Source organism: Chiloscyllium punctatum, chromosome 7 (assembly GCF_047496795.1).
Source record: "Chiloscyllium punctatum isolate Juve2018m chromosome 7, sChiPun1.3, whole genome shotgun sequence".
Lineage (NCBI taxonomy): Eukaryota > Metazoa > Chordata > Chondrichthyes > Orectolobiformes > Hemiscylliidae > Chiloscyllium > Chiloscyllium punctatum.
Genome location: NC_092745.1, coordinates 85,857,678 through 85,872,011, shown reverse-complemented (window position 1 = coordinate 85,872,011; position 14,334 = coordinate 85,857,678). Strand labels below are relative to the sequence as shown.

Here is a 14,334-nt window from a genome sequence, read left to right as displayed (position 1 = left end):
CTTGTCTGTGTCCTGATTTTGAGACAGACTGGTTCTATTTCCAAAGAAGAATTTACAAAATATTACATGGATTGTCTGCAGCTTGCTCAAAAATTGTCACAAAATAGAATGTATCTGCAAATATTATTCTGCAAATACAAATTCAACCCATAGACTTGTTTATGTGTGCGTGCATGGGAGAGGGAGTGTGTGTGTGAGATAGAGTATAAGCCTGTAAGAGAGTGTGGAATGTGGTCACTTGTAGTGTGACATGAACCCAAGGTCCTGGTTGAGGCCATCCACATGGGTACCGAACTTGGCTATTAGCCTCAGCCTGGCCCTTTTCTGTTGCCTATCCTGAAGTCCATCTTGGAGAGATGGTCACCCAAAGATCTGAGGCCGAATGTCCCTGACTGCTGAAGAGATCAGTGACTGGGAGAGAACATTCCTGTCTGTTATTTATTGTGCGGTGTCCATTCATCCATTGTTGTAGCCTCTGCTTGGTCTCGCCAGTGTACCATGCCTCTGGGCATCCTTGTCTGGAGCATATGAGAGAGACAATGTTAGCCGAGCCACATGAGTGGCGTCCCCACATGTAATGGCTGTATCAGTGTCGACACTTTAACATGTCTTGCAGTGGTTGCCATGACAGGGTTGTGCAGTGTAGTGTAGTTATCCTGAAGGCTGGGCAGTTCGCTGCAAACAATGGTCTGTTTAAGGTTTGGTGGTTTTTAAAGGCGAAAAGTGGAGGCATAAGGAATGTATTGGCAAGGTGCTCATCTTTATCAATTAATACATTGTAGGCTAGGGAGAACATGGTGTAATTTTTTTTGGCTCCCAGGAAGTAGTGTACTCTTCCACTATCAGTTGCATCCCATATCTGTCTCCTGAGGAGGTCATTCTGGTCTCTCCCCTCTTTCTCCCCCCCCCCCCCCTCACACACACACACACACACACACACACACACACACACACACACACACACACACACACACACACAGTGGGGGGGGGGGGGGTGCGGTCTAGGCTAGTACTTTGCGTAGAGTGGTGCGATCAACTGTGCTGCAGTTCATATACTGATTTCTGTGCTGTTATAAGTTCAGGGCCTCCTCCCCCAGTGCAACTTCAACACTTTTTTTTTCTGGTTTGCTACTTAACTAATTCTATTAAAATTATATGAAAATTAGACTTTCTTTTCAATTCACATGAAATTTACACTGAAAAATTGATCAGATCAATGTACCAACATTTTGCAGGCTAGAATTTGCCCTAGCTGCCTTTTTAAATCCTTGCTGATGTGTCTCTTGGTTTTTTTAAAGTTCCTGTTTCCAACTGTAGCTGCTTCTTTCCCTTTTTGAAAATTCTCTTATCAACTTTGGAACATATGTTCAGTGTCACTGCATGTTAGCTTGTTGAGAACGCAGCATTTCTCCACACAAACTAGCAATTGTGAAAAATATTTTTCAAGTTTTTTTTGTTGTAACTTTGATTCCCATTTTTGATATTTCAGTTGGTTGAGTGGTGCAACGCACGTACATAGTCCACAAGTCTGGGCGTGTTGCTTACGCTATCTATTCAGTTCTTCAATTCAAGAGAGGTGAGATATGAAGAGATCCTTTTCTCGTAAATAATTCTTAACAGATGAATGTTTTCAACCTTCCAAAGAACTGAGCCATTTATGTCTCATTAAAATAAGTACTAGTGCTTTCCAATTTTGTATCTAATAACCTATCACTGTTTGGCTGGAATAGATATTAAGTCCATTTCAGTTTATTACTGCCAATGTTAAATGTGTCCAATATCTGACTTTTTAATTAAATGTTGCACATAGCTTTGAAGCTTGAAGTTACGAATTTTAAAAACAGCTATATTAGAACTTTTACAAGAGCTATAAAATTTCATATTTTTGCTGTTTTTATCCTGCAAAGAACCCACGTATTAATGCTATTTTTAAGTTTTAGAAAGCAAAATATCAAAGTTTCTTTCACAAAAAAATAATGGTTCAATTTTTATTAGAGAATTCACTAATACTGGAATTGCAAAAGTCAAAATAGTATGCAAGCTTCAGCATTCCAAAGCTGCTTTTGTGCTGGAATACACTTGTATTAACAAAGCTATACTCTTTGCCTAATCCTCATTGCCTCAATAAGGTAGCAGGAAACTGTTGCTCAAATTATAGCAATTGCTTTTGGATGAGTTGCACACTTCACTCTGTTATTCAGCCACCTGATGTGGGACAGCAGTAAGTTGGAATCATGCAGCTCCGTGATTGTCTGTCTGTCTGTCTGTCTGTCTGTCTGTCTTTCCATTTTGCCTGTGCCAGCTGTTTTGTAAGAGATCCATTTCTCTGCAACTTCTGCACAGGCATACTTTTTTGCTCCTTTTCAAGAATTCAATCTGCTTGCAACATCCTTTTCAGGCAATGCATTCCAGGTCATAGCAAGTTGCATTTACTTTTTATAAAAAAAACTCAAACTCATCCCTCCAAACCCAATCCCTCCTCTTTTTTACCAATTATCTTGGATCTATTACCTTGGGTTACCAATCCTCCTGCCAAATGAATGTTTCTCCATGTACTTTCAAAAAGTCATTGCAATTTTGATTATTAAATCTTTAGTTAAATACCTCTGCTAAATCTCCTTCAAACCTGTGCTCTAAGGAAAAAGATCCCAGATTCTCCCCTCTTTCTTAATTGAAATCCCTGTTCACTGGTACTACACCTTTGTAAAGGATGTCAGTCCTTGGCAAGACTACAAAGTGTGGTGCCCAGAGTTGAAGACTCTTAAAAACTGACTTATAGGGGCTTAGTGTAACTTCCTTGCTTTTGTACTTCTCCCCAGTAAGGCACATAGAGGCAAATTCTTGAACCATTTTGACCATCAATTTGACAATTCAGTTTAATTTTTTTTTGGTGCCCGTTAATGGATGATGAGGCTTATCAACTTCAATTTCATAGCCGAATTTGAATTCCTTACCTCTGCACTGCTAACTTTTTCCTTTTCAAACTGATTTCCTTTATTTGAAGGGCTATAATTCAGTTGGTATTTGGTGATGGAATTGCAAAACTTTTCTTCATCTGAGGACTCGAACCCCTTCTTAATCAAAGGATTCAGAATGCTGCTATCAACATTCTGGAAGCTGCCATTGATGAGATTTCAAACTGAACCAGCCATTGGATACTGACTGCACACATTGGTCAAATGCTGAATAATTTCCAGAGTGTTTTAATCTGATGCCTCAACCTATTGTCCAATATTACAAGATTTATTTGCGGTAACTCCTGGTTCTTTTTTTTTTTAGAGTTTTCTCGACTGAACAGAAACGTTTTCTTCTAGTTCTCTATTCAGTTACGCACAGGCAGCCAGAATTCTATGAATGCCAACCTTGCGGTGAGCATCAGAAACTAGATTTCCAGCTGCTTACTAGTACAGAAGTACTGAATATTTGCACAGTAAGTATAAGTACTTATTCAAGGAAAGAATCACATTCTTCAAGTTACTGTAAACATTTTTCAAAAAGTCAATTTGCTAACTTTTTTCTAATTTTCTGTGCACCATCTATAAGACACCAGTGGGGAGAGTATGATGGAAATACTCTCCTCTTATCTAGATAATTGCAGTTCCAATTTTGCTCGTCATTTCCAAGATCCATTTGATCAGCACCCCGTCTAAACATTCTTTCCCTCCATTACCAGCATATCACTGGCAACAAGATGCACTGAAGTATTCTAAGACTCTCTCTTTCAATCACACCTTCCAAGCTGCCAACCTACCACTTTAAAGGATAAGTGTAATAGAGACAAGGGGACACGACTACCTGCGCAATCTGCTCCAAGTTCCACATCTGACTTGGAACTTCCCTCACTATTAACAAATACTGGAGCTACCTTTCCAGCAATAGATGTTCCTTTACCACATGGGTTGCAATGGTTCCAGAAGGCAGCTTTTTACCGCCATCTTCTCAATGGTAATTAGGGATGATCACTAGATGATGACTTTGCCATGAAAGAATAAATTTATAAACGTGTACCATTTTATCCTAATTCATGATTGGTAAATGGTTGATAATATGACTTACGGTTTTGCATATAGTCCAGTTTTACCTTCTATTAGTCAACCACATGTTTCGCATGTTTTTAGAGTTCTGGGAATGCTGATCTGCTGCTCTCTACTAGAACATGCAGATATTGAGCAGCTTATTGCATTGGGATTTGAGAGGTTGCATTCCTCTGGTTGGAACAAGTAGATTTCTGGTTTTATATAACTTGTTGCTCTAGTAAAGCATCCTTTTACTGAAAACAGGATCCCCTATATGGTTGTATTGATGTTCTGACCTTTACCTGATTCCATTCTTAGAGTCTAGCTAACATCGGTTAACTAACAAAGGCATCTCTTCCCAATCCAATAGTCGCTTCTGAAGTCCTTTTGAAAATCAATTCTCAACTCTGTGACTCAACGGCATTCACTGACCTAGAATTTGTCTATATATGTAGATGTTATGTTTCCTGTATGGTATCAGTCTTCTAAATCAAAGTCTCATGCTGGACCAATTATTTATTTTCAATCGGGTGCTAGGAAGTGAAGCAATCACCTTGACCTTAATTATTTCAAAGGGACTTGAGTATAAGTTAGGGAGGTTTTGTTAAAATTATACAAGGCATTAGTCAGAACTCAGCCATAATACTATGAACAATTTTGGGCCCCTTATCTAAGGAAAGATGTATTGCCATTGGGAGCAGTCCAGCTCCTTTCTGTTTTGGTGTCAGCCTTTATGAAGGAAGGTTAAGTAAATGTGGAGATGTGCCTGTAAATGTTGGAATATAGAAGTGTGACAGGCAATATTATTGAAGCTTACAAGCTTCTTGTGGAGCTTGATAGGGTCAATGAAGAAAAGTTATTTCCTTCTTTGGGAGAGTCAAGGACCAGAGGGCATAATCTCAAAATAAGGGGGCCCACATTTAAGGCAGATGAGGTATTTCTTTTGAGGGTAGTGAATTGATGGCATTCTTTACTGCAGATGGCTAGGTTATTAGGTATATTCAGAGCTGGGGTAGACTGACTTTTAATTAGTAAGGGAGTCCAGGATTATTGGAGGCATGGGGAAGAAAGCAGGAAAATGGAGTCGAAGATTCCAATCTGCCATGATCTCATTGAACGGAGTAGACTCAATGGGATGAATGGCTTACTACTGCTCCTGCATCTTATAATCTTCCAGTTAGCTCAGCTTTTTTGGTGCTATCTGTTCAGATATTTCATAATATTTTTGTCAGAGCTTTCACTTTCTTCTCTAGTTTTCCAGGAGGAAAACCACTGTTTTCCAGCTCTTTTCTGTTCTGAAACAGTCATTTGGGTCTCAGCATTGGCTCTTTTTCTCTTCATAAATGCTACCAGACCTATTGTATTTCTCCAACATTTTTAATTTTAACACATTGCTTGTTCATCTTGTTTCATGCTGTCTTCTCTGTCAAGACTGCTCGCTTTTGTCTTTGGCAACACCACTAGCCTTTGCCCACACTAATCCACACTTTCAGATACCCAACTCTCTACCTTCCTTATCAGCCCTACTCTTTTGTTGGCAATAATTTTTCAAGGGCTCTTTGTTATTAGTAATATTCTGCCAGGAGTTACTTCTACAATTATATCTAAATAGTCAAACAGCACAGAAACAGGCCATTTGATCCAACTCATCCATGCTGACCAAGTTTGTCAAACTAAGTCGAGTCCCACTTGCCTGCATTTGGCCCATATCCCTCTAACCCTTTCCTATTCATGTATCTGTCCAAATGTCTTAAATAATGTAACTGTACAACATTTACCACTTCTTCGGGCAGTGTATTTTATAATTATGTCCTCTAGTTTTGAACTCCCCTGTCCTAGGGAAAAGTCCTTCGTTACTTACCTTATCTATGCCCTTGTGATTTCATAAACCTGTGTAAGATCACACCTAAATCTTTTATTCTCTAGTGAAAGTCGCAGCCAGTCCTGCCTCTCCTTAACTCAAACCCTCCAGTCCCAAAAATATTCTTGTACGTCTTCTCTAACCCCTTCCAGTTTTAATAATATCCTTCCTATAGCAGGGTAACCAGAACTGTGGCCTCATCAATTTTCAAACTCCTACATTCAATGGTCTGAGCAGCGAAGGCAAACATGCTAAATGCCTTCTTAACCACCGTCTACCTGTGACAGCAATTTTTAAAGAACTATGAGCCTTTGCCCCGTACCTCTTTGACAACACTCCCCAACTGACAGTTTAACTCTGTTTGTAATCTTTTTCAGAGCATAGAGCCTTCAGGAAAACAACTCACTGAATTTGAACTAAGTGATGAAAATAAAAATCCAGACAGTGATTTCTTTAAGGAAGTGGTTAGCAATATTATGGGCATTCCGTAAGTATTGTTGAACATAGTGCATTTCTGATGATATTTGAAGTGCATTTGAAAAACTGTTACATATTAACAGGAAGAAATGCACCTCTATTTGCCAATCTAAATCTTTGTTACATTGTACGTTGAGGATATCTTTTGATGTTGGTGCATTATCTTGAAATGGAATTTTTTTGGGGGGCACTGATGCCATTCAGGCATGTCGTAGGTGGCACTGCAGAACCCAGTGAATTATCATCACCCTTAAAGAGTCCCTGGTCACCTTCTAGCAGTATTTGAGAATACATTATTAAGGCTCCCTTGTTGTTTGAACGCATGCATCCAATGTCCAAAAGCAGAATGTAGTCCGCCTCATCTTAATTTGTTCTCTTTGATTTATAAGCAGTTTTATTCCATAATAAAGATCATGCTTCCATAATGAAAAAAATACAGAGCTAAGTAAGATGAGGAAACAGTACAATCTTCAGAACCTCCTGTTTGTGTATTGTTCCAACTTCTTTAAAAAAGAAAAAAATTCTTGGATGTGGATATCTCCAAGATCAACATTTACCTATCCACAGTTGAATAGATTTCTTGAACTGTAATTTTTACAGATCCATATATTAAAGGTACTCTGACAGTCATGTTTGATAGGGCATAAACTGAATGTTTGAACTAGTGATAGTTGGGCGGCTCAGTGGTTAGCACTGCTGCCTCACAGCACCAGGGACCTGGGTTCGATTCCAGCCTTGGGCGACTGTCTGTGTGGGGTTTGCACATTCTCCCACTGTCTGTGTGGGTTTCCTCCAGATGCTCTGGTTTCCTCCCCCAGTCCTATGATGTGCAGATCAGATGAATTGGCCATGCTGAATTGCCCATAGTGTTAGGTGCATTAGTCAGAGGGAAATGGGTCTGGGTGGCTTACTCTTCGAAGGGTTGATGTGGACTTGTTGGGCTGAAGGGCCTGTTTCCACACTAGGGAACCTAATCTGAAGGAATGGCAATTAAACATCCAAGGTAGGATGGTGTCAAATTGAAGATTATGGTCCTCCCAGTTATGACTGTTCCCTTGTCTGTCAAGTGATACAGTTGGTGTATTTGAGAGGCTTTTGCAGCACAACAGCTCACTGGTTGTTGCATGCATCCTTCAGATGGTGTACGTTGTAGTTATGTTGCACTAATAGTGGATGATTAACTATGTTTAAAGTGACTTATTTTCCACATTTCTGGACAGATGTCTGTATTCTAGCTATGCTGTACAGTATTTGCTCGGGAGTAACTAGAGTTATCTGAACTTGATGTAACTGTTATTTATGTCTTCTAAATAAGACACATTTAGTCTTCTATTAGTTTCATTATCTTGTATTCCAGAACTGAGAAGTAAATTGGTACTATGGACTTTTAAGTATCGACAGGATGTGTTAAATATTGTGACAGTTGATATTTTTTAAAAAATTATCGTATATGGAGATGACTGGTTTGATACAAAATGTTCAGGTGATAGAAGGGATTCCTGATCAGAGCTGAGCAACTTTTTTCCCCCTTAGGTTGTATTTTCTTAATTTTCCTGTTGAACTACAACTAGACTAAAAGCATATAAGCTAAAATTTAAGCAGGATTATTAGCAAAATTTCAAATTCAACTCTCCATTCTGCTTCAGGTAGAGTGTTTGGGCTGAGACTGGAAAACTGTTACTTTGTCAGTGTCAGTCAAGATTGCATGATATTATTAAGAATTGAATAATCAGATTAACTTGTATAATGGGTCTTTCTTTCCAACAGGATGTCAGTTGGTGACAATGATTCTGGTGTGGAGGAAGACGACCTATCTCCAAGACCAACACCAAGTCCGCACCCAGTTGTACAAAAGGTTATTAGTTACTAATACTTTTAAAAGTAATTACGTGGACTATTTTAAGTGTTTCTGGGAGGGGGTTGGATATTATCATGGTCAGTAGTCCATATTTAAAGATAAACTTGCTAAAGATAGAATGAGAGAAGACCTGTTATTCCAGTAAACGTGCTGGGAGATTAGATTAATCAAGTTCCAGTTTTCTGGATCTTATCCTGAGTACAATTTACTTGGCATACCTTCACATAATCAGGTGATTCTTTTCACTCATTTCTTATTTTTTAAACCAGGCTGTATCAATTGTCTTTTGCCACATGACGCTCGTCAAATTTTGATTAACTCACTTGCAACTTAATCCTTTAACCTGTTCTTATCTTCAACGATTTGTTTATAGCTTAAGAATATCATTATGAATATATCATGTGCACAGAAAGCATTTTGAGGCACACCTCAATCTACAATTCTTGTACTCACGTTTGAAAATTTGACTCCTTTCCAGTATTTTTCAATCCCTGGCACTATTTGTCATGCAAATGCAATGCATGGTTAAAATAAAGTGTTGTAATGTCATATGAATTGAACTCTGATTTTAAGTGACATGATGTGACAAGAGCCTAGCACACACTATAGATTTTGAAATGGTCAAACAGTCATAAGCTTAGTTTACATTTTGAAAATTGTTACCTGCATTAAATACCTTTTTAATTTCTAGAATGAAATAAGTTTGAATATTCAATCTTTCTTTCTATTAAGTTTCCAAGAGTCTATCCTTCTGTACCTGAGCTGTCACTTGTATTTGATGGAAGTTTTATAGAATCAAAGTATACTCCAACAAGATTACAACAAAATAAATTGCAACAGACAATGAAAACCCGTGAAACATCTGGACCTTTGAATGCAAGCAAACAACCTTCTGAAAATGGGCAGCAGGGAGTGACCTCCAAAATGATAACACCTCCATTAAAACACAATCTGATTCTTTCACATGGATCAGTAGCATCTGTTAAGTCTTGTAAAGAAAAAATAACAAAGTCGCAATCAAAAAGTAGTCATTTTGCCAGTAAGAGTTCTGGATCATCATCATCATCCTGCTCTACTCCTCCAAGTGGGCCTTCACCTGATGCTTCTGTAGATCAGCCAAAGTTAGTTATGTCTACTGACGCAGCTGATACAATAAAGAATGTTATCCTGAATAAAGGAGGGATTTCTCCCGGACTCTGGCAATCTATGTCTGATACACAGCATCCACAAAGGCCTCCATCTCCAAACAAATCCAATCGGCATTCATTACAGTGCATTCCTCCCCTTCCATCTCATTCTCCTGAAATGCAGCATTTAGGATTTTCGCCATATTTTCACATGCCATACCCAACTAGTTACTGTAACTGCTGCCAACGTCATGGACCCTGTTGTGGACCTTCATTGAATTCTAATTGGCAAGGAAATACTCCAGCATATGGCACAAAAGGAGTCCATTCACTATCTTGTCATGAATGTAGTTCTACACCATGCCTGCAAACTCTGACTTGTTTACCAAATTCTCACTGTAGTATTGTGTGTGTGAATAACAATTCAATAAACCAGAGTTTACCTGGACAAGTAGGAAGCACATCACCTTCAAACAGCAGTTTGATGAAATCACCTGGTGGCTCTTACATTCCACCACTAAATCAGTGTAAGATATGCACAGTGCCTTCTGCGTGTTTACATTTGCCCATTGGAAGTCTAGAACATGAACAAGAAGGAAATGGAACAATGGGATTGCCTGTTAATGCTTACAAGATTCTTGTGGAACAGGATAGACAACTAAAGCTCCTTCAAGCTCAGGTACAGTGATTCTAATAGTTTTTTTTCATCTGTCCTTGACTTTTCCCTTTGTCTTTTTTTTAATTCCACTCCCAAAAAAAAAGGAAACATTAGTATACTAGAAACTTGTGTATTTTGAATGACATTTTTGCGAACACTGTATTTTGATAATTTCTATGATAGTGACTTGTGTAGTATATCTCTCTAAATATAAAATGTCTCAAGGGTTTCTGGGGAGCACAAAGAAAGCATGGTGCTGAATACTGGATGCAAAGTTGGCTTGATAGTAGGAGATTTGTTTTATTTTGGACTGGCGGTGTGTGACCGGAAGTGTTGCATAAGGATTGGTGCTGGGTCCACTGTTTGTCATTTGTATCAATGATTTGGGTGAGAATATACAAACATGGATAGTAACTTTGCAGATGACACCAAAATAAGTAGTATAGGAGACAGTGAAGAAGGTTATCTAAGAATGCACCAGGATCTTGATCAACTGAGCCGATGGGCTGAGGAGTGGCAGATGGAGTTTAGATAAATGCTAGGTGTTGTGTTTAGTAAGATGAACACGACTGGACTTATACAATAATGGTAGAGCCCCAGGGAGTGTTGTTGAACAGGGGGACCTCTGGGTACAGGTACACTGTTCCTTCAAAGTCACATCACAGTTGGCAGGGCGGTGAAGAAAGCGTTTTGCATATTTTGCCTTCGTTGCTCAAACCATTAAGTGAATATAAGTTCGGAGGTCATGTTGTGGTTGTACAGGACATTGGTGAGGCCACTTTTGGAGTACTGCGTACTGTTCCAGTCGTCCTGCTATATGAAGGATATTATTAAATTGGAAGCGGGGAGCAGAGAAGGTTTACAAAGATTTTGTTGGGACAGGAGGGTTTGAGTTCTGGGGAGATGCTGGGAAGTTTTTTCACTGGCGTATAGGAGGTTGAGGAGTGACCTTGTAGATGTTCATAAAATCATGAGGGATATAGATAAAGTAAATAGCAAAGGCCTTTTCACTAGGATAGGGGAGTTCAAAACTAGAGGGCATAATTTTTAAGGTTGGTGGAGAAAGATTTAAAAGCCTAGTTCCTATGTGGAACTATTACCAAAGGATGTAGTAAATGCTGGTACAGATACAACATTTGCAAGACATTTGGGCAAGTACATGAATAGGAAAGGCTTCGAGCAAATGGGGTTAGTTGAGTTGAGGAAACCTGATTGGTGTGGATGAGTTGGACTGAAGGGTCTGTTTCTATGCTGCATGATTTTATGGCTGTATGAGTGAGAAGGTAAACTTTGACAAGAAACTAACTTCTGAAGAATATCTTTGAATAAGAAAGCAAGGTAGAAAAGCAGAGATATGTAAAGCAGGTGATTAGAACTTGGGATCGAACCATGGCTTGTTGTTTGTTGTCCAAGTTTCCAACGTGTATTAGATTGCAGGGATTGCTGCCTGGAGAATCAAGACCAAGGAAGCAGGCAAGTTCAGGGAGAGATTTGGAAACAAGGTGAGAATTTGAAAATCAACGTTGCTTGTTTCTGAGGTGGTGTAAATCACTAAGCACAGATGTTAGATGAAGAAAACAAAGTTGAATCTTGGGCAGCAGGTTTTGATTCCGACAGTCAAATCAAAATATATAATAAATAATTAAATTGAGGTTAAGTATTGAGGGCTCACTAAAATAGGCAACCTTGTAGTCGAGGAGAAAGTAAAGTAAGGAAATATCTGCTCAATTGACCTCATTTGTTAATATTTTGTCGTTCGTAACACTGAGGCCATTAATTCAAATCTTTTAAATTCCATAAAACTTAACAAGTTGACAGATCTTCAGAATTGGGAACAGGTTTTACAGTTCACATGGCTCCATAAAGATCTAAATGTGCCAGCAGTTTACCTGTTATTATGCAGCAAATTTACTACATAACCTACATGTGCAACAAGATTAAAAACACTACGCATTACTACTGGAATTGAAAATGCAGGTTTCCATTATATTGAGCGTTGACATTGCGGAGATTTTTAAATGTCTAGTATATTCACACCACTCCCCTCCTCCAAACCCCACAGCTTCATTGATTTTGTCCTGATTGCATATTAACATACTCTATTTTCCCATTGTGAAGGGGTCTTTTATTTATTCTTCCTATCTACTCCTGTAACCATAACAGTACAAAGGATTATCTTTTTAATCTTGCTTCCAACTTCCCAACCCAATGGTCGATTTATATTTCTAAGCATCATAAAATGCTGCACCAGAGGTTTTTGTTTTGTCCTCTGTCAAGTTACTGGTGATCACCTTGTCGTTGGTTATGGTAAATAGTAGAAGATTTTTGTCAATGTCCTGGACAACATTGTCTCCAAGAAAAGTACTGAAACTGATTAGCTCATCATGTATTTGGTTTTTTTTTGGAGGACCATATTTAACTGTCTGTTTCCCTACAGTACAACAGTGACTACAACTATATTTCAACTAAATATTTTGGGACACAGAGGCTGTGTATATTTGGTCTTTACGTGCACTTTTCCTTTCCCTGCCTTTCCTATTCAGCTCAGGCAGTGAGAACATTGAAGTAACTGGAACATTGCGAGCATATATTCTTCCACAATAGTGTTGTTATATTATACAGTAAGAAAAAAACAAAGTCCTGGTTAAAACATGCTCCTCTGTTCATGGGTCATTGCCCATTTTTGATTACAGTTGAAAGATTGTTTACCACCAAATCAGTAAACTATCCATAGGACTTTGAATAATAGCAATGTGCACTGGTTATCATACTACTTGAATAGTTTCAGAGTAAGGTAGAAGTCAATTAACTGAGGTGCACATGATTGCAAATATACCAGTTCAATTTTGTTACTGGCTGTGGTGATTCAGAGGCCCACCTCTTTGTCTTGCCATACTTGATTTTCGAATTAAATCTCTCAAGCTGTATAACCACTTGGGTGTATCTTTCCCCATTGGAGAGAGACCTGATCTCATGTGCTGTAACTAATTACTATCTTGATTTGCAGTGCTGTTCACTGCTTAGCATGAGCTCTAATTCAGAATTTTGAGTTGCCTCCCCAATGCTGTCTCTGCTCCCTTTTTGAAGGGGAGAAGTTGAAGGAATTGAGTTGATTTGGTTTTGCTCGAAGGTGATTTAGCTGAGACAGTCACAGCTGTTTCTGTTCTGTATAACCGTAGCTACAAACAACTGCATATTTTAAGTGTTATTGACCTGCTAGCTTAGCTCCGTGATGTTAAATGAATTTGCAGATTGGATTGGAGGTGTTCTTATGCTCCAAATAATGTTGTAAGCCACTGGTTCTGAGAGATCTCAGCTGCACCAGCATTTTAACTTGGCTAAGTTTGAATTTTTGTTTGTCTAGGACGTGAGATTCCTGATGTACTCTTTGGTCTAATTTGGAACCTTCTCTTCCTTACAGACCTGTTACTCACTTAATGCCCTAGACCAATGAGTTCAGTCCCTCGAACCCCATGACAAAATAAACTGACCCCCAAGGGCTTCAATCTTTAATCTAATTATAGTTCAAAATGTTGAGGTATTGTGACTATAAATCATTTGTTCTTCAGCTAACATTCATTTGCTTTGCTCAGATTCAGCGACTCTTGGGCACGCAAAGTGGTGTTACAACTCCTGTGACACATTGTTCTTCTAAGAATATTAGTATTTCTGACTGCTCACCACAGCCAGAGAGACAAATGGAATTTGTTGCTATAGAAACCCAGACATCTCCTGGAATCCACATGAAGAAAAGTGTTAGCATTGCAGTAAGCACAGGTAAAACAACATATTTAGCATATGGATTGAATAATTCTTTTTTGATTTTGTATGTTTTGTACAATGGGGAAATATAAAAGCTATTTCATTCATTCTCTTGAGAGCTGCTATATCATTTATCTACCAAAAGATATTTTAATTGTTCTCGGAGCAATTTTGTGTTAATTTAAAATGCAAATAGTCCACTAGACTTGCAACAAGTTTGTGTATCCCCTGTTTGTTGGGTGGTATCAAGTGAAAGAAATTTGTTTTATTTTCTGTTTTTATTTCAGAATACTAAGGGTCTATTAGCCTCTGTGGAAAGAGGGACTGTTAGCATATCAAATCAGATCTTTCACTGGACTGAGTAAAGTTGAAATGTAATAAGTCTCTTGAGAAAGTGAAAGGGGGCTGCTGTGAAGAAGAGGGTCAATGAGTGAAAGGTGAGGATTAATTGACACAGGGTTTATGTGCAAGGCTGAAGGGAGTGGTAACAAGGTTAAGAAACAATGTGTCAAGAAGAGGTACAAATGATAGGATTCTGAACAGCTGCTTTCAAAAAGCAAAGCTAAAGAAATAAA

The 14,334-nt window shown here is 38.6% G+C and overlaps 1 protein-coding gene across 1 annotated transcript in view; it reads left to right on the top strand.

Annotated features, from left to right (window-relative positions):
• Positions 1-14,334, top strand: part of stil (STIL centriolar assembly protein) — a 46,632-nt gene that overhangs the window by 20,214 nt on the left and 12,084 nt on the right. The window contains exons 8-13 of the mRNA XM_072574248.1: positions 1,490-1,576; positions 3,280-3,430; positions 6,255-6,364; positions 8,122-8,209; positions 8,945-10,018; positions 13,591-13,774. Of these exons, the coding sequence (XP_072430349.1) occupies positions 1,490-1,576; positions 3,280-3,430; positions 6,255-6,364; positions 8,122-8,209; positions 8,945-10,018; positions 13,591-13,774 (1,694 nt within the window). The remainder of the gene's footprint in view (positions 1-1,489; positions 1,577-3,279; positions 3,431-6,254; positions 6,365-8,121; positions 8,210-8,944; positions 10,019-13,590; positions 13,775-14,334) is intronic.